General features: G+C 41.8%; 1 protein-coding gene across 2 annotated transcripts in view; it reads right to left on the minus strand.

Moving 5' to 3' along the window:
* LOC139406754 (trafficking protein particle complex subunit 8-like) overlaps nucleotides 1-23,949 on the minus strand; it is an 86,359-nt gene extending 62,410 nt beyond the window's left edge. The window contains exons 1-2 of one of the 2 annotated variants that reach the window (XM_071149755.1): nucleotides 23,449-23,949; nucleotides 9,813-10,025 (exon numbers count right to left, since the gene is read on the minus strand). In XM_071149755.1, the coding sequence (XP_071005856.1) occupies nucleotides 9,813-10,025; nucleotides 23,449-23,605 (370 nt within the window). In that variant the 5' untranslated portion in view covers nucleotides 23,606-23,949. The remainder of the gene's footprint in view (nucleotides 1-9,812; nucleotides 10,026-23,448) is intronic. The other variant, XM_071149754.1, reaches the window with a different exon arrangement.
* Nucleotides 23,950-26,087: the final 2,138 nt, after the last annotated feature.

Genomic DNA, 26,087 nt, shown 5'->3' on the forward strand with positions numbered 1-26,087 from the left:
AATGTAGCCAAACTTCAATGAGCCTTAAATCACTCAAATATAGCTGAACACCAGTCATGCTTGACAAAATCTAATGAAGGCACGAGGGGGTGATGTATATGGCCAATATAGCATGGCGAAGGCTGTTCTTAGGCACGATGCATCGCGGAAAGCCTGGACAGAGCCCTTAGCCATGATATATTGGCAATATACCACAACCCCCCCCGAGGTGCCTTACTGCTACTAAATTGGTTACCAACATAATTAGAGCATAAAAGATAAAATGTCTGGTCATACCCGTGGTAAATGGTCTGATATGCCACGGCTGTCAAAAATCAGCATTCAGGGCTCGAACCACCCAGTTTATAATGAAGGATAATTAACGTCTACAAATTTGATTCTGTCGACATACTCGGGCCATGGTTCGTTTAGAATGGTCACAAGACCAGAGTGAAGGACCATGCATGTTGCACACCGCACATCACCCACCTTGAATCTGAGCGAAGGCAGTCAAGCAAAATGAAACTATTTATTTAAACAAACTTAATTCTTTAAAAACTGGATGCTTTTGAAGCACGTCTTATCTTGTTTCAAAGTAGCCTAGCCAAAACACAACCATCAAAATGTTGAGGAAAATATTTTATAAAAACTTAACCCTATCAGTCCCAAAAATCATCTTTTCATTTATCGGACTTTCATTTATCTGCAGGTACAGCCCTTATATTTAACCATTTTCATTTCAGGACAACCAGGGTTACAAAAACAAAATAGACACACAGTGCCTTCAGAAAGTATTCACACCCCTTGGCTTTTTTTCACATTTTGTTGTGTTACAACCTCAATTTAAAATGGCTTAAAATTTGGATTTTTGTGTCTCTGGCCTACACAAAATACCCCATAATGTCATAGTGGAATTGTGTTTTTCAAAATGTTTACAAATTCATTAAAAAGCTGAAATGTCAAATCAATAAGTATTCAACCCCTTTGTCATGGCAAGCCTAAATAAGTTCAGGAGTAAAAAAAAATTGCTTTGTTGCAATAGTGTTCAACATGATTTTTGAAGGACTACCGCATCTCTGTACCTCAAATGTTCTTGTTTTTTTACATCTTTATTTAACTAGGCAAGTCAGTTAAGAACAAATTCTTATTTACAATGACGGCCTACCGTGGAACAGTGAGTTAACTGCCGTGTTCAGGGGCAGAATGAGTCATTGAAAATAAGAATTTGTTCTAAACGGACTTGCCTAGTTAAATAAAAAGGTAAATAAAAAAACAGATTCAACCAAGAACCAGGGCAGTTTTCCAATGCCTCTCAAAGAAGGACACCTATTGGTAGATGGGTAAAATAAAAGGAGACATTTAATATCCCTTTGAGCATGGTAAGTTATGAATTACACTTTGGATAATTATTTTAAATCCACAATTAGAATTCCTCCACAGCCTCAGAGGATGAACTAATTGCAACATTGCCACAAAAATGGAAAAGGCAAGTGGAAGGGGGAAAAATACCAAAATTGGTTAAAGAAATTATCGTAAATAAAAATATATACCAGTTTCATTTAAGGACCAAAAATAAATTGACAGCTGTGCCATATAAGTTGCAAAATAGTCGGAAAGAGATTTTTGATGTACAGATTCCATGGCACATGGTTTATGAATTGACACGCAAAATGATACACACACATATGGGATATAATCTTCCCAGCTCTGCAGATTTTGCTGCGCGGAGGCAGAGTCATAACATAATTTATGGTACTGTCCATAAGTAGCTCATTTTTGGTCATAGTTCCAGGAATGGCTGAAGAATTGCAACATGTACCTAGAGCTAACGCTGCATATAGCAATACTGGGTGATTAAAAAGTCATAGATAAATAAAATACTAATTGTTTCAGCAAAAAAAAAAAAATGCAATCTGTAGAAAGTATGAGAATAAAAAGGTTCAAGTACATCCGTGACGCATAACAGCACAGTTGAAAAATTACGAGACGTTAAGAGACGAGATAGATTGGAGGGGTTGAATGGAGTGTGGTTGGACTAATAATAACAAGATAAAACATAAAACATACGGAGTAGGTAAAATGTATATAGGTTCAGAACTTTTGTGAAATAGCACAGTTACAAATACATGGCAAATAGAAATCAAACTGCATGGACATCAGAAATAGAGGAAGGTCAGGACTAAAAACAAAATATAACTATTGTAAAATAGATTGTGTCTGTAAGTGTATAGTATGTATAAGCTGGAAGAAGAAGCTAAGTGTTATTGTTTATTTGTTTACTCCAATTGGGGGAGGGGTGGTAGTGTTTAAGGGAATAATAAAGGTATATGGGAAAAAAAATGGGGGAAAAAAGTGTTGTGTGTATACAAACACTGTTAAAGTTTGAGGTCACTTTGAAATGTCCTTGTTTTTGAAAAGCAATTTTTGTCCATTAAAATAACATAAAATTGATCAGAAATACAGTGTAGACATTGTTAATGTCGGCTGATTTTTGATGGAATATCTACATAGGCGTACAGAGGCCCATTATCAGCAACCATCACTCCTGTGTTCCAATGGCACGTTGTTAGCTAATCCAAGTTTATCATTTTAAAAGGCTAATTAGAAAACCCTTTTGCAATTATGTTAGCACAGCTGAAAACTGTAGTTCTGATTAAAGAAGCAATGAAACTGGCCTTCTTCAGACTAGTTGAGTATCTGGAGCATCAGCATTTGTGGATTTGATTACAGGCTCAAAATTGCCAGAAAAAAAATATGTTTCTTTTGAAACTGGTCAGTCTATTCTTCTTTTGAGAAATGAAGGCTATTCCATGAGAGAAATTGCCAAGAAACTGAAGATATCGTACAACAGTGTGTACTACTCCCTTCACAGAACAGCGCAACCAGAATAGAAAGAAGAGTGCCAGCATCCTGGAGTCGCCTCTTCACTGTTGACGTTGAGACTGGTGTTTTGCAGGTACTATTTAATGAAGCTGCCAGTTGAGGACTTGTGAGGTGTCTGATTCTCAAACTAGACACTCTAATATACTTGTCCTCTTGCTCAGTTGTGCACCGGTGCCTCCCACTCTTTCTATTCTGGTTAGAGCCAGTACGCTCTGTTCTGTGAAGGGAGTAGTACACAGCGTTGTACGAGATCTTCAGGTTCTGGCAATTTCTCACATGGAATAGCCTTCATAGAAGGATATCCTGAACAGGCCCAGATCCCCGCCTATTGTGTGAAGAAAAGACAAATCAAATCAAATCAAATCAAATTTTATTTGTCACATACACATGGTTAGCAGATGTTAATGCGAGTGTAGCGAAATGCTTGTGCTTCTAGTTCCGACAATGCAGTAATAACAAGTAATCTAACTAACAATTCCAAAGTACAGTAGCTGTCTTGTACACAGTGTAAGGGGATAAAGAATATGTACATAAGGATATATGAATGAGTGATGGTACAGAGCAGCATAGGCAAGATACAGTAGATGGTATCGGGTACAGTATGTACGCAGGAAAAGGGGCCGCAGATCGATCTTCTTGCTAACGTGCAATCATTGGATGATAAAATGTATAACCTACGATTAAGATGACATTACCAATGGGAAATAAAAAACGATAACATCTTATATTTCACCGAGACGTCCATATCGTCGTTCAGCCACAATACAGAGCTAGTGGGATTTTCCATGCACCAGCAGAACAGAGACGCTACCTCTGGTAAGACGAGGGGTGGTGTGTCTATTTGTCAATAACAGCTGGTGCGCGATGTCTAATATTAAAGAAGTCTCAAGGTATTGCTCGCCTGAGGTAGAGTACCTAATGATAAGCTGTAGACCACACTATCTACCAAGAGAGGTCTCATCTATATTATTCATAGCAGTCTATTTAACACCGCAGAACGGATTCTGGCACTAAGAACACTCTCAACCAACTCTATAAGGCCATAAGCAAAGAAGAAAACGCTCACCCAGAAGTGGCGCTCCTAGCGGCCGGGGACTTTAATGCAGGCAAACTTAAATCAGTTTCAGCAAATTTTTACCAGCATGTCACATGTGCAACCAGAGAAAAAAAAATCAGACCACCTTTACTCCACACACAGATATGCATACAAAGCTCTCCCCTGCCCTCCATTTGGAAAATCTGACCACAATAAAATCCTCCTGATTCCTGCTTACAAGCGAAAACTAAAGCAGGAAGTACCAATGACTCACTCAATAAGGAAGTGGTCAGATGACGCAGCTGCTACACTACAGGACTGTTTTGCTAGCACAGACTGGAATATGTTTGAGAATCATCCAAAGGCATTGAGGAATACACCACCTCAGTCATCGGCTTCATCAATAAGTGCATCGATGACATTGTCTCCACAGTGACTGTACATACATATCCCAACCGGAAGCCATGGATTACAGGCAACATCTGCATCGAGCTAAAGGCTAGAGCTTCCAAGGAGGGGGAGACTAATCCAGGCACTTATAAGAAATCCCGCTATGCACTCAGAAGAACCATCAAACAAGCAAAGGGTCAATACAGGATTTAGACACATGCTCTGACGCTCGTCGGATGTGGCAGGGCTTGAAAACTATTACGGACTACAAAGGCAAACACAGACGCGAGCTGCCCAGTGACGTTAGCCTACCAGACAAGCTAAATGCCTTTTATGCTTGCTTCGAGGCAAGCAACAATGAAGTATGCACGAGAGCACCAGCTGTTCTGGATGACTGTGTGATAACCCTCTCGGCAGCCGATGTGAACAAAACCTTTCAACAGGTCAACATTCAAAGCCGCTGGGCCAGACGGATTACCAGGACGGGTACTCAAAGCATGCGCGGACCAACTGGCAAGTGTCTTCACTGACATTTTCAACCTCTCCCTGGCCGAGTCTGTAATACCAACATGTTTCAAGCAGACCACCATAGTTTCCTGTGCACAAGGAAGCGAAGGTAACCTTCCTAAATGATTACCACAACGGTAGCCATGAAGTGCTTTAAAAGGCTGGTCATGGCTCACATCAACAGCATCCTCCCGGACACCCTAGACCCACTCCAATTCGCATACCACACCAACAGATCCACAGATGATGCAATCTCTATTGCACTCCACACTGCCCTTTCTCACCTGGACAAAAGGAACACCTATGTGAGAATGCTGTTCATTGACTACAGCTCAGCGTTCAACACCAGTGTCCACAAAGCGCATCACTAAGCTAAGGAACCTGGGACTAAACACGTCCCTCTGCAACTGGATCCTGGACTTCCTGACGGGCCGCCCCCAGGTGGTAAGAGTAGGCAACGTGTCTGCCACGCTGATCCTTAACACTGGGGCACCTCAGGGGTGTGTACTTAGTGTCCTCCTGTATTCCCTGTTCACCCATGACTGAGTGGCCAAACAACTCCAACATCATCATTAAGATTGCTGACGACAACTGTGGTAGGCCGGATCACCGACAACGATTAGACGGCCTACAGGGAGGTGGTCAGAGAACTGGCAGTGTGGTGCCAGGACAACAACCTCTCCCTCAATGTGAGCAAGACGAAGGAGCTGATCGCGGACTACAGGAAAAGTCGGGCCGAACAGGCCCCTAATCTCATCGACGGGGCTGTAGTGGAGCGGGTCGAGAGTTTCAAGTCCCTTGGTGTCCACATCACCAACAAACTATCATGGTCCAAACTAGAAGTCGACCGATTAATTGGAATGGCCGATTAATTAGGGCACCGATTTGCCAATTCTTTTTTTATATATATATATTTTTTTACACCTTTATTTAACTAGGCAAGTCAGTTAAGAACAATGACGACCTAGGGGGTTAACTGCCTCGTTCAGGGGCAGAAAGACAGATTTTCACATTGTCAGCTCGGGGGATCCATCCTTGCAACCTTACAGTTAACTAGTCCAACGCAATAACGACCTGCCTCTCATTGACCTCCACAAGGAGACTGCCTGTTACGCAAATGCAGTAAGCCAAGGTAAGTTGCTAGCTAGCATTAAACTTATCTTATAAAAAACAATCATAATCACTAGTTAACTACACATGGTTGATGATATTACTAGATATTATGTAGCTTTTCCTGTGTTGCATATAATCTGACTGAGCATACAAGCATACAAGTATCTACGTATCTGACTGAGCGGTGGTAGGCAGAAGCAGGCGCTTAAACATTAATTCAAACAGCACTTTCGTGCATTTTGCCAGCAGCTCTTCATTGTGCATCAAGCATTGCGCTGTTTATGACTTCAAACCTATCAACTCCCGAGATGAGGCTGGTGTGACCGAAGTGAAATTGCTGGCTAGTTAGCACGCGCTAATAGCATTTCAAACTTCACTCTCTCTGAGCCTTGTGGGGTGGTTGTTTCCCTTGCTCTGCATGGGTAACGCTTCGATGTCGTGGCTGTTGTCGTTGTGTTGCTGGTTCGAGCCCAGGGAGGAGCGAGGAGAGGGACTGAAGCTATACTGTTACACTGGCAATACTAAAGTGCCTATAAGAACATCCAATAGTCAAAGGTTAATGAAATACAAATGGTATAGAGGGAATTAGTCCTATAATAACTACAACCTAAAACTTCTTACCTGGGAATATTGAAGACTCATGTTAAAAGGAACCACCAGCTTTCATATGTTCTCATGTTCTGAGCAAGGAACTGAAACGTTAGCTTTCTTACATGGCACACATTGCACTTTTACTTTCTTCTCCAACACTTTGTTTTTGCATTATTTAAACCAAATTGAACATGTTTCATTATCTACTTGAGGCTAAATTGATTTTATTGATGTATTATATTAAGAAACCTCTTCATCCTACCCCCTCCTTTTTCGAACATTCTGTTAAAAATCGCGCAACTTTTCAGCATCCTGCTACTCATGCCAGGAATATAGTATATGCATATGATTAGTATGTGTGGATAGAAAACACTCTGAAGTTTCTAAAACTGGTTAAATCACGGCTGTGACTATAACAGATCGTGTGTTTCATCGAAAAGCGCAAGAAAAACTGCTTTCTGAAAGCTAAAAATAATTTCCATGCGTCACTTTTATGGGTTGTTAAAAGGGCACAAAATTAATTATGGACCTGCATGCAATTCCTACAGATTCCACACGATGTCGCCATTGTCGTCATTTTCCAGGGAGTTTTTTGTTGGTAAATCCAACTAACTGGATTCAATTTCTTCCGGTCTCCGCCAGGATGTTGTGAAGTGCACATTTTCAGCCATTGATTTGAAGACGAGGAGCTATTGAATACACATCACCCTGTAATCATTTTGATAGATTATAAACGTTTACTAATACCTAAAGTTGGATTACAAAAGTATTTCGAAGTGTTTTGTGAAAGTTTATCGTCGACTTTTTTAATTTTAAAAAATGACGCTGCGTTTTAAAACAATGTTTTTTTCTGAATTACACAGCTTCCATAGAAAGCTATTTTGGGTATATATGGACCGATTTAAACGAAGAAAAGACCCAATAGTGATGTTTATGGGGCATATAGGAGTGCCAAGAAAGAAGCTCGTCAAAGGTAATGAATGTTTTATATTTTATTTCTGCGTTTTGTGTAGCGCCGGCTACGCTAAATCTTTGTTTACGTCGCATTCAGCCATTTTGGGGTGTTGCATGCTATCAGATAATAGCTTCTCATGCTTTCGCCGAAAAGCATTTTAAAAATCTGACTTGTTGGCTAGGTTCACAACGAGTGTAGCTTTAATTCAATACCCTGCATGTGCATTTTGATGAACGTTTGAGTTTTAACGAGTACATTTAGCATTTAGCGTAGCGCATTTGCATTTCCAGGTGTCTACTTGAGACATCTGCGTCTCAAGTAGGAGCAAGAAGTTAAAATAAGTGTTCATTCAGTATTGTTGTAATTGTCATTATTACAAATACATTTTTTATTTTATTAAATTGGCCAATTAAATCGGTATCGGCTTTTTAGGTTCTCCAATAAAATCGATATCGGTATTGAAAAATCATAAATCAGTCGACCTCTAGTCCAAACATACCAAGACAGTCATGAAGAGGGCACGACAAAACCTTTTCCCCCTCAGGAGTCCTCAGATCCACAAAAGTTTCTACAGCTGCACCATCGAGAGCATCGTGACCGGTTACATCACAGCCTGGTATGGCAGCTGCTCGGCATCTGACCATAAGGCACTACAGAGGGTAGTGCGAACGGCCGGGTATATCACTGGGGCCCAGCTTCCTGCCATCCAGGACCTATATAATAGGGGGTGTCAGAGGAAAGCCCATAAAATTGTCAGAGACTCCAGACACACAAGTTATACACTGTTTTCTCTGCTACCACACGGCAAGCGGTACCAGAGCGCTAGGTCTAGGACCAAGAGGCTCCTCAACAGCTTCTACCCCCAAGCAATAAAACTGCTGAACAATTTATAAAATCGCCACCGGACAACTTACATTGACTCCTACCCCTTTTGTACAATGCTGCTACTCTCTGTTTATCATCTATGCATAGTCACTTCACCCCCACCTACATGTACAAATTACCTCAACTAACCTGTACCCCCCCGCACACTGACTCGGTACCGGTGCCCCCTGTATATAACCTCATTGTTATTCTTATTGTGTTACTTTTTATATTTCAGTCTACTTGGTAAATATTTTCTTAACTTTTCTTGAACTGCACTGCTGGTTAAGGGCTTATAAGTAAGCATTTCATATGGGGGATTGGTAATGCAAACAATTACATTGACAGAAGCAATCTTCTGTCCACAACATTAAAGCTGATCCACACCCTAATTGATTTATTTTTTTATTTAAAAAAATATATATATACACCCAGTCACGACAAAGACTCAGGCGTCCTTCCTAACTCAGTTGCTTGAGCGGAAGGAAAACAACCACTCAGGGATTTCACCATAAGGGCAATAGTGACTTTAAAACATTTACAGAGTTTAATGGATGTGAAAGGAGAAAACTGAGGATGGATCAATAACATTGTAGTTACTCCACAACACTAACCTAATTGACAGTGAAACGGAGGAAGCCTGTACCCGAATACAAAGTGTTATGTTTGGGGCAAATCCAATACAACATAATACAGAGTACAACTCTCCATATTTTCAAGCGTAGTGGTGGCTGCATCATGTTACAGGTATGCTTGTAATCGTTAAGGTCTAGGTCGTTTTTCAGGATAAAAAAAAAAGACGGAATAAGCTAAACACATGCATATATTCTAGAGGAAAACCTGGTTCAGTCTGCTGTCAACCAGAAACTGTGAGATGAATTCACTTTTCAGCAGGACAATAACCTAAAACACAAGGCCAAATCTACACTGGAGTTGCTGACCAAGAAGACCGTGAGTGTTCCTTAGTTTCCGAGTTACAGTTGACTTGAATCTACTTGAAAATCTATGGCAAAACGTGAAAATTATTGTCCAACAATGATCAACAACCAATTTGACAGAGCTTGATGAATTTAGAAAATAATAAATAGGCAAATGTTGCAGGTGTGAAAAGCTCTTAGAGACCCAGAAAGACTTGGTTGTTATCATTGCCAAAGGAGATTCTAACATGTACTCAGGGGTGTTGAATAGTTATGTAACAAAGATTTTATTTTTTACAAATGTTATAATTTTTCTTCCACCTTGACATTAGTATTTTGTGTAGATCGTTGACCAAAAAAAGGCAATTAAATCCCAACTTGTAACAAAAAGTGGAAAAAGTCAAGGGCTGTGAATACTTTCTGAAACCACTGCAACTAATCGAATGTACCCCATGTCTTCTCTCCCTTTCACTCTCTCCATCACCTCTTTTTTTGCCATTTCTTGTTGCTCTGTCCATCCCTTGCCCTTTCTCCTGCTTCTAAACCCACCCTCGTACCCGCTTCTCGATATACTCACCACTAATATTGAGATCATAGTCACCAGCAGTAATGACATTGGCAACACCACCCTCAGCCGGTTGGCATGTCAACACCACCTCGCTGAGCAGCCGTCGGTGGGCATGGCCAGGGACACCGGAGGAAGGGACAGAAGGGCGTGTCACCACGTTGTTGACACTGATGCGAAGGTTCTTCACCACCTGCACCTGGTTGCTGGGATCCCTCATGTGACCTAAGAGACAGAAAGTGTGTGTTTGAGATAGACTATATTGACTGTATAGAATCAGTGATCTTGCATCTCAAAATAACGTATTGTTTAAAACTGATCCAATCGAACATGCTGAAACACATACAGTGGCAAGAGAAAGCATGTGAACCCTTTGGAAATACCCAAATTTCTGCATAAATTTGATCTGATCTTCATCTAGGTCACAACAATAGACAAAGTCTGCAAAAACTAATAAACAATTATACGTTTTCATGTCTTTATTGAACACACCATGTAAACATTCACAGTGCAGGGTGGAAAAAGTATGTGCACCCTTAAAACTGGTTGACCTTCCTTTGGCAGCAATAGCCTCAACCAAATGTTTTCTGTAGTTTTGGACCAGACCTGCACAATGGTCAGGAGGAATTTTGGACCATTACAAAACTTTCAGTTCAGCAATATTCTTAGGATGTCTGGTGTGAACTGCTCTCTTGATCACAGCATCTCAATCGGGTTGAGGACAAGAATCTGACTGGGCCACACCAGAAGGCGTATTTTCTTCTGTTGGAGTCATTCGGTTGTTGATTAACTTCTGTGTTTTGGGTCGTTGTCCTGTTGCATCACCCAACTTCTGTTGAGCTTCAATTGGAGGACAGATATTTGCAGGAGAATGTAAGGCTGTCTTGATAAACTTGGGAATTCATTTTTCTGTTGCTGATAGCAAACGATCCAGGCCCCGAGGCAGTAAAGCAGCCACAAACCATGATGCTCCCTCCGCCATGCTTCAGAGTTAGGATGAGGTTTTGATGTTGGTGTGCTGTGCCTTTTTCCCTCCACATTGTTGTGTGTTCCTTCCCATCAACACAACTGTAGTATCATCGGTCCACAGAATATTTTGCCAGTAGCACTGTGAAACATTCAGGTGCACTTTTGCAAACTTCAGACGTGTAGCAATGGGTTTTTTTTGGACAGCAGTGGCTTCTTCCGTGGTGTCCTCCCATGAACACCATTCTTGTTTAGTGTTTTACGTATCGTAGACTCGTCAACAGAGGTGTGCGTGTTCCAGAGATTTCTGTGTCTTTAGCTGACACTCTAGGATTCTTCTTATCCTCATTGAGCATTGAGCACTTTCTCAATTTTTGACAATTTTGTCTTACCGTGGACTGATGAACATCAAGGCTTTTCTGAGATAATTTTGTAACACGTACCAATCTTTATGCAAGTAAACAATTCTTAATATTCGGTCTTCTGAGATATCTTTTGTTCGAGGAATCAGGCAATACTTATTTCCCTCATTAAAATACAAATTAATTTATAACATTTTTGACATGCGTTTTTCTGGATTTTTTTGTTGTTATTCTGTCTCTCACTGTTCAAATATACCTACCATTAAAATTATAGACTGAATTTCTTTGTCAGTGGGCAAACATACAAAATCAGCAGGGGATCAAATACTTTTTTCCCCTCACTGTAATTCCAAGAGGTTCACATAATTCCTCTTGCCACTGTATATAGTCAGTCAGATTTTAAATTAACTGTCCAGTTTAAATCTCACTTTAAAAAAAGTTAATATTCTGTTAACTTTATTTGGGTTTGAGTTATTGACTAGTCGAATGTGGCCAATGCATAATTAGGAGAACCCCCCCCCCCCCCCCCCCCCCAAAAGAAAAACACTTAAAGTGCCCCACCTAAAACATTTCCTCAAAGTATGACATCATACTCCTGAGAAGGACGACATGGCCAATCAACGGTCTAAATGCATGAATATTGTTAATGACCAGTATACACCCCACCATTTGGTTGTTGGGGTACACCCTTTCCAACACAAAAGCTGCCTTTTAACATAATTACCAATTTTTGGAAGGAAAACAATTTCACTCATATTGTAAGTAATTACATATATTTCAGACATCTGGAAACACTGGACAAAAAAAAGGAAGGGGATGTGGTTAGTTTGATAATGTCAGTGAAGATGTTTAGGCCTATATATGAAACATAAGAGTCCCTTACATAAACTAACCTATGGACAGAGATCAAATTAAGTGTTAAACAAGACCTAGGGCCTATGGCTAAATACTTTTGACTACCGCTAACATTATCATGGGTGAGTACAACCGGACAACTGAGCATGCACCGAGTCTCACATATGCCCCCCCTCCCAAAAAAAAACACTTATTGGCATTCGCATATATGATATTTGGCTAAATAAAGCTTTGTTCATGCGAGGTTGTAGTAGCAAATGGCCATGTAACTTATGGTAGTAGTGTTTTCCACAAGAACAGAGCAGCCAGCAAATAGAAAGAGTAGCCAGCCAGTGCCCCCAGCCCAGCGTGGTCCAGGGAGGCTTGCAACCGGTGTGATGTTTATTGTGGCAGCCTCTGGTTCATTCTAATGCCTTTATTCTATCTGTAATAGGTATTTCTATCCATCAATAGGAAAACATGTAACATCACAGTGAACATTTCAAAAAGGTATGACATACATTTAAATAGGATTTTCTTACAGCTTCACATGTGTAGTTACCGGAATAAGAGTCTCGATAGGCACAATGAGGCCAAAACTCCAAAATGTCCCATGGACATGCCTAGTTGCCAAGTCTAGTTGTGCTTCAAATAGTCAACTTCTCTATCATTTACAGCCATGCTAAACCTCCCAGAAGAATCCAAAAGAAAAACAGCATTTCTATAGTTCATATGATACAATGGGTTCTGTCCCAAAAAAATCATTGAAAATAACCAATAATTAAATTATAATTTGGCTAATCAGTAAACTCTTCAAGCAGCGCGTGTGTGTGAGAAAACTAGACATCACATTCTTGCTTCCTTTGTCCATGTCCCTCCACAACTTGCCTCTACTTGAAAGTGCATTGGAGCCTAAGGGGAGGAACCTTCCCTCTCCCATGTGCTATGAGAAGGAGGTGATGAATGGTGGAAACAAGGGGAGAGAATCTCAATTGCATTTCCTTCATTCCTCACATCCTCTCTCCTTCTCAAAACCCATTGGATAAGAAGGTGAGAGGGGAGGGAACTTCTCATTCAAAGGGTTTTGAGGAGGAGACGAGGAGAGAGGATGCAATGAAACAAGGAATTGCAATTGAGATTCTCCCAAGGACAGACGAAGTACGACAACTATTCATGTTTTTTGACAGTGCCAGATTGACTGAGCTACCATAATACCCTTGGCCTGTCCAGAAACAACCCCTACTGCCCAGTTTCGAGAAACTTGTAAGATCTGAGAGGGATTGATGGGTGGTGACACTGAGCGCGCCACCTTACCCTCTGACAGGCTTGGTGGAATTTTGTTTACACTTGTCCAATTGTCTCAGATCTCAACAAGTGTCTAGGTCTAGGGGTTGTTTCTGGACAGGACCCCACAACCCTTCGAGTGTGTGGTGGACCTACAGCACAACACTTGATGCATTGGTTGGATGTTTAATTCCATTGCTATACACGCACAGATTAGCACAGGTGTAAACTGGACAAACCGACGGCACCCCATCAGGCTGCTCAGACAGGTCTGGGTAGCTGAAAACCTGTTGTAAACAGTGAACGGATACACTTGTATGTCTACTATTCATACCCTTGCTTCATTCCAGCTAGTTAGATGTGCAACCAATGACTAACTATAGCTAGGGCATATCTCTAGTCTAGCAATAGATACGGTTGTTTTCACTGTATAGCATAATTTAACAAGATTAACAATTGTTAGCTAAGATTTATCAGTGAGCTAAACATTTACAGTAAAAGGAGTTCATTCATTAGTCTATACACACTAAATATTATACAGAAATTGAGAAATCTTACCTTTGGCACTGTGGCAAGGTTTGGGCAGCAATTAATACATTAATTAATAGATTCATATAATGGAGTTAGAAGGGTGACCTCTTTGAAAGGACATGAAGTGTTGGCTGTGCACTTGACCAGGCATTCCACATTTAACCCCACCCACACTTGAACACCAAAATATCAGTTGTTTATTCCCCCCTCTTTCATCAGTTAGTCTTATTTACTGCAAAATATGAATTGCTACAACGTTTATGTTTCAAATGATGCCTTTTATTAAAACAGAAAAGGGAAGTAAATAGCCTGGACTTAGACATTCAAGACATTGTCTTGAAAAATAAATGAAAGGTTTCGGGGTTTTTTTTAAGGTTTTTCCTCTCAAAATCACACTTTTTAATAGAAAATTAAATTAAAAAGAAATGGATGTTATAAGTCCAAAACAATGCTTAAATCACATCATCAAACCACTTGAGGTCTGGGGGGAAAAATCTGGTAAATGTAGATCTATTACGTGTAGTTACCCTTTAATTCAAGTGTGCACTTAGCAAGAAGCTGTTAAGCAGTATTTTTGTAGCTCACATGTGATTGTAGAGTTTGCAAAGCAAATACCCACTAGATTGATGAAAATAATCATAGCATTCTGCCAGGTAAGCATGGGCTACTTTGTAGTTAACATTTCATTGAGAAGGTTTTTAGGAAAGCCTTTCATTTATCATCATTACAAACGCCTACACAAATTGGTGGATTTGTGAACACACAGACTAAAATAAGCCCATAGAAACGCATTGGGCTTATTTTTGGACAGATTGTTGGCAGAAGTGTAACCTCACTCTTCCTCTCTGCTGTGTTTCCCTGTCATCGGTCGCTTTGTGACTGACAGGCACCTATCCAATCAATAGATTGCTAGAAGATGCATATAATTCATTCTAGCAGGAGAGGGCACAAGGGACTAGCGAATTGAAACTAAACTGAAAAGTAGCTTAGTGGAAAATGTAGCCGAAAAGGAGTTTAACCGACAGCCGGCGCAAATAGAGTACCACAGTATGAGTCATAATACCCATAAAACCTAGGGGTCAAACACAGAAATGGTTCTAATTGTTATACTGCATAGGGGATTTCAGAAACACTTTAAATAAGGGCTGTGTTTTAAGTTGACACCAGTGGTGATTTTATCATGTAAATCTTGGTTAGATGCATGCCAGTAAACCCATACCACAACACGAACCAACACATTAATTGCACTATAACGGTGACAAACAGCACCCACACTGTTAGGGCCTACATAAAGCTGTCCCAACAGTAGAGTTCCAACACCTTACCACTGCTACACCTGGCTATCAGCAGAGCCTTTCTGGAAGTGAAAAAGTTCATTCAGCCTCATTTAATGGCTTTAAAAAAAAATACATTGCTGATATTGCTGACTTGCTTAAACAAATGTGGTTTCTACTAGAGGTCAGATTATGATTTTTCAACGGCAATAATGATTATTGGAAGACCAAAAAAAAGCAGATACCGATAAAAAAAACATATGTAATAAAGACAATTACAACAATACTGAATGAACACTTATTTTACCTTAATATAATACATACAACTAATTTAGTCTCAAATAAATAATGAAACAGGTGGCAACCCTAAGTCTAAATATTGCTGTTACACCTTCAATGTTATGTCATAATTATGTACAATTCTGGCAAATTAATTACGGTCTTTGTTAGGAGGAAATGGTCTTCACACAGTTCGCAACGAGCCAGGCGACCCAAACTGCTGCACATACCCTGACTCTTTTTCAGGCACCGCATTGATTATATGCAACGCAAGACAAGCTAGTTAAACTAGTAATATCATCAACCATGTGTAGTTAACTAGTGATTATGTTAAGAAAAATTGTTTGTTTTTTAAAGATAAGTTTAATGCTAGCTAGCAACTTAGCACGGCTTCTTGCTGCCTGCACTCGCGTAACAGGTGGTCAGCCTGCCACAGTCTCCTCGTGGATTGCAATATAAGTCGGCCATAATTGGCGCCCAAAAACGCTGGTTACCGATTGTTATGAAAACTTGAAATCGTCCCTAATTACTCCGCCATTCCGATTAATCGGGCAACCTCTATTTTCTACTGGCATTTGAGATGTATAAACTACGGCAGAAGAGGATGACGAGCGGATAAGAGTCAATCCGAAATTTCGTCTTAAGACATTAACGGGCGAGCTAGGATGGACGTAGTGAATATAACTATTTGTTCAGCACTTTTGAAATGTACAGTGACAGAATTCCAAACATGTGCCATTCTTACAGTATCCTCCCTGTACATTAAGTCAGAACCATAGGATAAATAAAGGGGGCATATAAGCAGACAACGAAAGCTCTTACAATATTCGATGACATTTCTCTAAAACAGGCTACATGTGCACCACCAAGTCAGAACAGTACAGTCACGGCCAAAAGTTGAGAATGACACAAATATTAATTTCCACAAAGTTTGTTGCCTCAGTGTCTTCAGATATTTTTGTCATATGTTAATATGGAATACTGAAGTATACTTACAAGCATGTCAAAGGCTTTTATTGACAATTACATGAAGTTGATGCAAAGAGTCAATATTTGCAGTGTTGACCCTTCTTTTTCAAGACCTCTGCAATCCACCCTGGCATGCTGTCAATTAACTTCTGGGCCACACTGATGGCAGCCCATTGTTGCATAATCAATGCTTGGAGTTTGTCAGAATTTGTGGGTTTTTGTTTGTCCACCCGCCTCTTGAGGATTGACCACACGTTCTCAATGGGATTCAAGTCTGGGGAGTTTCCTGGCCATGGACCCAAAATACCAATGTTTTGTTCCCCGAGCCACTTAGTTATCACTTTTGCCTTATGGCAAGGTGCTCCATCATGCTAGAAAAGGCATTGGTCGTCAACAAACTGTTCCTGGATGGTTGGGAGAGGTTGCTCTCGGAAGATGTGTTGGTACCATTCTTTATTCATGGCTGTGTTCTTAGGCAAAATTGTGAGTGAGCCCACGGTCTTGGCTGAGAAGCATCCCCACACATGAATGGAAAGGTTAATCAGAGAAAATGACTTTGCCCCAGTCCTCAGCAGTCCAATCCCTGTACCTTTTGCAGTTTAACAGTCTGTCCCTGATGTTATTCCTGGAGAGAAGTAGCTTCTTTGCTGCCCTTCTTGACACCAGGCCATCCTCCAAAAGTATTCGCCTCACTGTGCGTGCAGATGCACTCACACCTGCCTGCTGCCATTCCTGAGCAAGCTCTGTACTGGTGGTGCCCCGATCCCGCAGCTGAATCAACTTTAGAAGACGGTCCTGGCCCTTGCTGGACTTTCTTCGGTGTCCTGAAGCCTTCTTCACAACAATTGAACCGCTCTCCTTGAAGTTCTTGAAGAGCCGATAAATGGTTGATTTAGGTGCAATCTTAATGGCAGCAATATCCTTGCCTGTGAAACCCTTTTTGTGCAAAGCAATGATGATGGCACGTGCTTCCTTGCAGGTAACCATGTTTGACAGAGGAAGAACAATGATTCCAGATTCCAGAAACTTCCAGTCTGTTATTCAAACTCAATCAGCATGTCAGAGTCCTCTCCAGGCTTGTCCTTGTCAACATTCACACCTGTGTTAATGAGAGAATGACTGACATGATGTCAGCTGGTCCTTTTGTGGCAGGGCTGAAATGCAATGGAAATGTTTTTTTGGAATTCAGTTAATTTGCATGGCAAAGAGGGACTTTGGAAATAATTGCAATTCATCTGACCACTCTTCATAACATTCTGGAGTATATGCAAACTGCCATCATACAAACTGAGGCAGCAGACTGTGAAACTTAATATTTGTGTCATTCTCAAAACTTTTGGCCACGACTGTAGGTGAAATTAGGAAGGGAATCGGGACCAAATTATTAGGGTGAGGCAAATGGGCTACTAACAACTTACAACATACACTTAGTATTACTTTCTTAGCTACAGTATACATATCTCCCTCGCATTATACATATTTTATGCAGAAGCATACAAGACATTTTTGGACTCACGTTGTGGAATGTGGCACTACGGTCCTTCGAGGCAAACGTTGTCATCAAATTCTGGCATACTCTGAATTTATGGTGCCTTCAAGACAACTGGGAACTCGGAAAAGTAAAATCATGATGACGTCAGTAAGCTTCAGGTCAGATTAGAAGCTTACTTACTTACAAGCTTAGAAGAGAGAGACCCTTAAATCCAGACTTGGACCACACATCCACTCTAATGAATAGAAGGCTAGTGTTTGCTTTGCAATTGCTTGCAGTTAGCCACTGATTCCTTCCAAACCACTCATTTTTAGTAGTAGAATGGCGCCTGAAGAAATGGCAGCAGTTTTACGGGCACCTAACCAATTGTGCTACTATGTGGGTTTTTTGCATTATTTGTAACTTGTTTTATACATAATGTTTCTGAAACCGTATTTTACGGCAAAAAAAAGAGCTTCTGGATATCACTCACCTCAGATTAGACTAAGATTATTATTATTATTATTATTATATATTTTTTCCAACAAGCAGGACCCACAGGATTTACTTCGAACACCCGACAAGGCCAACATGCCCGTCATTTCCAAGATAAAGACAAACAGGTACAGAGAACACAGAGCGGGGTGCCTCGTAAGGAACCACAGACAGCAAGCGGCAAAGCTGCCGTTACCGTCAATATTACTTGCCAACATGCAATCACTGGGCAATAATTTAGACAAGGTACGATCGCGAATATCCTACCAACGGGACATCAGAAACTGTAACATCTTATGTTTCACTGAATAGTGGCTGATCGATGACATGGATATTCAGATAGCGGGATATTCGCTGCACCAGTAGGATAGAACAGCACACTCACTCCAGTAAGATGGGGGGGGGGGGGGGTCTGCACGAAATCTAAGGAAGTCTCTAGATACTGCTCACCTGAAGAAGAGTTTCTTAGAATAAACTGTAGACCACACTATTTGCCAAGAGAGTTTATCCATACTTTTTGTGGCTGTTTATTTACCACCACAGAGATGCTAGCACTAAGAATTCACTCAGTCAGCTGTATAAGGAAAGCAAACAGGAAACCGCACACCCAGACGTGGCGCTCCTAGTGGCCGGGGATTTTCATGCAGGGAAACTTAAATCAGTTTTACCTCATTTCTATCAACATGTTAAATGCGCAACCAGAGGGAAAAAAATTCTAGATCACCTGTACTCCACACACACATAAAGCTCTCCCTCACACTGCATTTGGTAAATCTGACCACAATTCCATCCTCCTTATTCTTGCTTACAAGCAAACATTAAAGCAGAAAGCACCCGTGACTGGGTCTATAGTGGTCAGATGAAGCAGATGCTAAACTACATGACTGTTTTGCTACCACAGACTGGAACATGTTCTGGGATACTACCGATGGCATTGAGAAGTACACCACATCAGTCACTGGCTTTATCAATAAGTGCATCGAGAACGTCGTTCCCCACAGTGACTATGTACATACCCCAACCAGAAGCAATGGATTACAAGCAACATTCACAATGAGCTAAAGGGTAGAGCTGCCACTTTCAAGGTGCGGGACTCAAACCCAGAGGTTTATAGGAAATCCTACTAAGCCCACATACAAAACATCAAACAGGCAAAGCGCCAAAACAGGGCTAGGAGTGAATTGTACTACACCAGCTCCGACGCTTGTCTTATGTGGCAAACTATTACTGACAACAAGAGGGAAACACAGCTGCGAGCTGCCCAGTGACACGAGCCTACCAGACAAGCTAAATTACTTCTATGCTCACTTTGAGGCAGGCAACACTGAGGCATGCATGAGAGCTGATGCTCTCATGCATGCCTAAAAGACTACAGACCCCGTAGCACTCACGGCTGTAGCCATGAAGTGCTTTGAAAGGATGGTCATGGCTCACATCAACAACATGACCCCAAAAACTTTAGACCCACTACAATTTGCATACCGCCCAAACAGACCCACAGATGATGCACTCTATTGCACTCCACGCTGCCCTTTCCTACCTGGACAAAAGGAACACCTAAGAGAGAATGCTATTCAATGACTACAGCTCAGCATTCAACACCCTCCACCACACTGATCCTCAACACTGAAGCCCCTCAAGGGTGCGTGCTCAGTCCCCTCCTGTACTCCCTGTTCATCCACGACTGTGTGGCCAGGCACAACTCCAAAACCATCCTTAAGTTTGCAGACGACAACAGTGGTAGGCATGATCACCAACAACGATGAGATAGGGAGGAGGTCAGCGACCTGGCCGGGTGGTGCCAGAATAAGAACCTATCCCTCAACATAATCAAGACATTGGAGATGAATGTGGACTACAGGAAAAGGAGGACCGATCATGCCCCCATTCTCATCGACGGGGCTGTAGTGGAGCAGGTTGAGAGCTCCAAGTTCCTTGGTGTCCACATCAACAAACTAGAATGGTCCAAACACACCAAGACAGTCGAGAAGAGGGCACGACAAAGACTACTCCATCTCAGGAGACTGAAAAGATTTGGCATGGGTCCTCAGATCCTCAAAAGGTTCTACAACTGCAACATAGAGAGCGTCCTGGTTGCATCACTGCCTGGTATGGCAACTGCTCGGCCTCCGACTGCAAGGCACTACAGAGGGTAGTGCGTACGGCCCAGGACATCACTGGGGCTAAACTGCCTGCCATCCAGGACCTCTACACCAGGCGGTGTCAGAGGAAGGCCCTAAAAATGGTCAAAGAACCCAGCCACCCCAGTCATAGCCTGTTCTCTCTACTACCGCATGGCAAGCGGTACCGGAACACCAAGTCTAGGACCAAAAGGCTTCTCAACTGCTTTTACCCCCAAGCCGTAAAGACTCCTTAACAAGTAATCAAACGGCTACCGGACGATTTGCACTGCCCCCCCCCCAACCCCTCTTTTAAGCTGCTGCTCTCTGTTTATCATATATGCATAGTCATTTTAACCATACATTCATGTATATACTACCTCAATTAGCCCGACTAAGCGGTGCCCCCACACTTTGGCTACCCGGACTATCTGCATTGTGTCCCACCACCCACCAACCCCTCTTTTACTCTACTGCTACTCTCAATTTATCATATATGCAGTCACTTTAACTATACCTACATGTACATACTACCTCAACTAGCCTGACTAACCAGTGCCTGTATATAGCCTCGCTACTGTTATTTTTCACTGTCTTTTTACTATTGTTTTTATTTCTTTACTTATGTATTGTTAACCTAATACCTATTTTTTACTTAAAAATTGCACTGTTGGTTAAGGACCTGTAAGTAAGCATTTCACTGTAAGGACTACACCTGTTGTATTCGACGCACGTGACAAAACAACTTTGATTTGATTTTCCAACTTGTGTCATTTTTATGTCCAATGGCCAATGAGCACAGACATTTTATTTATTATTTATCTTCATATGAAAAGGATTTAAAAAGATTTGCCAGTAGATTGTTGACTTGATTCATGATGACTGCTAGCTGGCTAGCTAATATTTTGAAAGTATGACAGATATAAAATTACGTCAAATCACGTTATATGTGGCAAATGACCGTGCACCTTCTTGAAGGCACTTCTAATGTAACTCCATGGCAGCACCCAAGGGGCTTGAATATTCAGGCACTACTCTTAGATTTGGCAGTGACATAGTATCCCCATGAGTGACAGAAGCCTGAGCCAATCACGGCGCAACTAGAGAAAGTACCAACCCCTAGGCTCCGTATCTTCCGCTGGCTGCTCCACCACTACAGAAAGCACTGGGCTAGGCTGAAACACCTGCATTTTGGAGCTGCCTTAAGCAAAAAAGAGACCAAGTTTGTATATGGCTTTATTAACTCAATTTTTGCACAAAAAAATATATGTTTTACATTGTTTGCAAACTGATGTGTGACCCTTAATGGCAAAAAATATGACATATATTTGGGGGGCTAGAAAGGTGGGGCTCAAAACAAGTGGGGTTCTGCCCCACCTGCACTGAATGACGAGTTGCCACTGTTTGACAAAATAGCCGTTAGCCAAGGTGCCAGCTAGAGATGACACACAGCACGCAGGGATTTGTAGTTTGGCATGATGTTGATGCTAATTTGCATATTATTATTTATTTTTTATATTTTTTTTACCCTCTTTTTTGTGGTATCCAATTGTTAGTAGTAACTATCTTGTCTCATCGCTACAACTCCCGTACGGGCTCGGGAGAGACGAAGGTCGAAAGCCATGCATCCTCCAAAACACAACCCAACCAAGCCGCACTGCTTCTTAACACAGCGCGCATCCAACCCGGAAGCCAGCCGCACCAATGTGTCAGAGGAAACACCGTGCCCCTAGCGACCTGGTCAGCGTGCACTGCGCCAGGCCCGCCACAGGAGTCGCTAGTGCACGATGAGACAAGGATATCCATACCGGCATCCACTTTGAGGCTCTAAGGAAAACACTCTGGCACTTCTTCACAGTGATGTCCTCCAAGTCAGCCCCGTCAACAATCTGGACACATTCCTCCAGAAATTTGATTAAATGTGCTGGAAGTTAAACACACACCAAGCGCTTATTCTCTGGAGTTTTGTGAGATTGCCACTCCTTGTTTCCTGCTCCTCTTCTTCTCTTGGGGCCTTGTGTCTATGACAGGACTCATTATTAGACAACTAGGGTTATGATCGGGCAATGACACTTATGGCTATGAGTTTATCACAGCCTGATAATCAAAACCTAGAGCCTTCTTGTTTTTAAAACACGGCGGTTTTCCAATTTCACTTGAGCCATAGCAAAAATAAACACTAGATGTGATTGGTAGGCCTTGCCCTTTGCAAAGATATTATAATGGTACCTATGGGATGGATATGGGTTGGTAGCTAGCTAGCTAGATTACATAATGAGTGTGGAACCAAGCCATTGGATTGTCAGTCTGACCATGAGTAATCTAGCGTTTTAAATGCCAGTGGTAAACCAGCATTAAACCGAATTACGAATACAACCGTCATCTACTCTAGCCAAAGACACTCTGGCTAGTGGCTGCTTAATCCAAGTTCAACTGAATGTCTATTTCTGTCTCAGAATCCATCTTGCTTAGCCAGTTAGCGAGTTTACTAGCTACGTTAAGTGAAATGTTGTTGGGCGTTGCTCAGCTAATATAGCTAGCAAGCAGATAGCTGCAACTTCAAGGAAGGGTGTCTAAGCAATTTAGCTAGCTAAATTAGCATGACAAGCTAAGCTTAGTTAACTCCCAAGTCGTCCCTCCCATCCCCGGCCCTAATGGAAGTGGGCCTCTTCCCCGCTGCGTTGAAACGAAAGCAATTCGAACTAACAAACGTTACAAAGGCACTCAAGGCGGTTGCAGCCGCACACTGGCAGACATCTTGGGTGTCAGTGGGCCCTATCGTGTGACACATTAAAGAAACAAGACAAGGCCCCTGTTCCAACACCACGTCTGCTACTGGTGGTTAGTCCTTCCTGTCACTTGACTTGACACAGCTAAGTGACGGCGGTAAATGCAATTGGCTAACGTTAGCTTAGTTGGCTAAGAGGACAACATCATGCTAAAGCTAACTAGTTAACAATTGTACACACAATGCCGCAAACATAGCTTTGTTTAAGATGTCTCTGTGTAATGGGTCGGTCTTGAGCATAAAAACGTTTAGTTGTTGTGTGTCAAAGCCCTTACCTTCGGATGTTAACCGGCAGAAGGGCCTTAGCAGCTCCGAGAAATTCAGGTTGTTTTTACGAGTCACTTTCTCCGCATCTTCGCTGCACAGGACCGCCACCATCGGGACAAACGAGTCCTGGATGAATTCCTGCACCGACTGTACGCACTGAGCCATCGCGGTCTGCTTGAGAGGCCCGGGCTACGAAAATGTATTTCTCTCTGGATTTAGATAGTGAAACGCTAACTATCCGCTTCTGACTTGAAAATAACTCCCTTACTGACCGTGAAAGGCAGCCATGTTGAATTCTACAGTTGCTTGCTGTGCACAGTGGTGGTCATGTTAATGCCGCGTTCAAAACAACGGGGAACTAGGAAATCTCCGACTTCGGAGCGTTCAAAATAACTGGGAACTCGGGGGAAAAGAATAGCTCCGACTGGGAAATATCGATTTGAACAGTCATCAAAGTCGGGAGCTCGGGCCTCTGTCTAGAGCTCCGACCAGAAGATCACTGACGTCATGATTTGACATGGTATATTTTTCCCGAGTACCCAGTTGTTTTAAATGCAGCATATGTAGGGAGACCAGACAGTGGCAGCTCAATCGTGTGGCTTGCTACGCCTCCAGCTGTTGATCGGTTTTCACACAGTTTGAGCCAAAGTTCGAATCAAAATACAGTTTGATTATTTGTTACAGGTCCGTGTACTTTTTGCCCAATTAATATGTCATATTAGATGACAAGATACAAAACGAGTAAAGAGTCGTTCCTCGTTTATTTGATTTGAATCTGAAATCAAATAACGCATAAACGGGCTGTTTTTATTTTCTAAAGGAAATAACGATAAACTAGATAATTATTTACGACTAAGCCAATTTAAACTTGATCTGAAAATGTGATCCGAGACTCCATATGGAGGGAGTGACCCAATAGCGTAGCCTCGCTGTGCGCCTCCGAAATGTTGTAACAATGCGGAGGGGTACATATATCGTTCCGCATTGACATGATTGGTTGACGGTCGGTCGGGGTGGGAGGTCTTGTATAAACACAAACTCACTTCCTTGGTAATAATATGTTTACATAAGAAAGCGAGTGTGATTAGGGGTCGACACTGCATGGGAAGGGAGAGAGCCCCTGGGGGGCACGCTTGTTTGAAATTGAAAAGTGTCACATCAATACAAAGCAGCTGCATTATAAGTGGGATGCACTGTTGAGCACTACATCCAGAAGGGTTTGTGCTGATTGTATGGAGATTGTGACAGCCAGTTAAATGGCATCCCTTGAGAAAGCAAGAACAAGATATGTCAGGAGAAGTGCAGTATTATGATAAGGAGATGTATACTTGGAATATGGAGGAGGAATGGGGGGGAAAGGAAGGCAGAGGAGGTCTAAAAGAGAGCGGAAGGAACATACAAGCTTGAGTCAGTTAAAAATTGCAGAAAAAAGGGAGATGGTTTGTTAAAGACGAATGGTAGAAAGTGTAAGCGAAGTGAGCTGAAGACAGGAGGAGAAATGGAAGTGAATTAGGGCAAAGTACATGAGGTTGTGCTTTGAGAAAGCTAACTGGAAGTGAGCGGGTGGGACAAATGTTATCAATGGAGGGGTCTGTGGATGAGTGCACTGAGGCAGTAACGTCTGTAATTATATCCGCTGCAGATGTGACTGTTGCAGTGTGTTCGGAGGGAGGAAGACTGTGGTTGGTGCCGTGGTGGACAGACGAGAGCTCAAAGGTGGTGCAGGAAAGAGATATGGCTCTACGGGTACTTAAGAACTTGTCCCAAGTAAGATGGCGGACTGAACACAGCAGTGTAGATCACCTCAAGATAAAAACGTAATATTCAATATCGGTAAGTTATTAGCACTTCACAAACTGGTGGGTAATAACCTTCAATCTGGATAACAACACAAAACAAATCTTAAGACAAGAGACATGTATCAACAAATATTACGAAAACAAGCAACACCCAAACATGACGGAGAGTGATCCCGAAAAGAAAACGCGACTCTTCGACAGACACAAACAATTTAATCTTTTCACTACTGGGAATGGTAACGGTGGAAACCGATCTGTTAAAATCGCTAAATGACAAACTGGGCGTACTTGAATTAGTCAGTAAGGATATAAAGGAGTTGAAGGCAAGCCTCGAGATGAGTGTCGAAAAAGCTGCGACATTGGAGAAAGAAACAAACAACCTAAAAGGGACAGTCAATAAGATTGAAACCGATGTTAATGAACTTAAAAAGGAGAGAAGCCTTACTTGACATACAGACTAGATCCATGAGAGAGAATCTGGTACTTACTGGTTTCCAGGAGAACGAAGGAGATGTTCCTGAGGGTGTAGTTGGGGAGTTCCTCCTTACAGCGCTTCAGATCCCATGCAAAGCTGTCGAACAAAATCCAACAGAGGACAGAGATATGACTGCCTAATCTTTGCCAAATATGCTGGGTAAAAGACTCGCTGGCACGAAATTAGGCATGAATGTTCATTTCCCGAAGGAAATTGCAGAACAAAGCAAAGTTCGGTACCCAATCTTCAAGGAAAATAGATTCAAAGTTAAACGTGTAGCTCTCGTAGTCGATAAACTGTATATTGATAACCAAATGTTCAGAGACACAAAGATTACTCCATGGCTATTCTAAATATTACAAAGTTCCCTTAG

This window comes from Oncorhynchus clarkii, chromosome 4, assembly GCF_045791955.1.
Source record: "Oncorhynchus clarkii lewisi isolate Uvic-CL-2024 chromosome 4, UVic_Ocla_1.0, whole genome shotgun sequence".
Classification (NCBI taxonomy): Eukaryota; Metazoa; Chordata; class Actinopteri; order Salmoniformes; family Salmonidae; genus Oncorhynchus; species Oncorhynchus clarkii.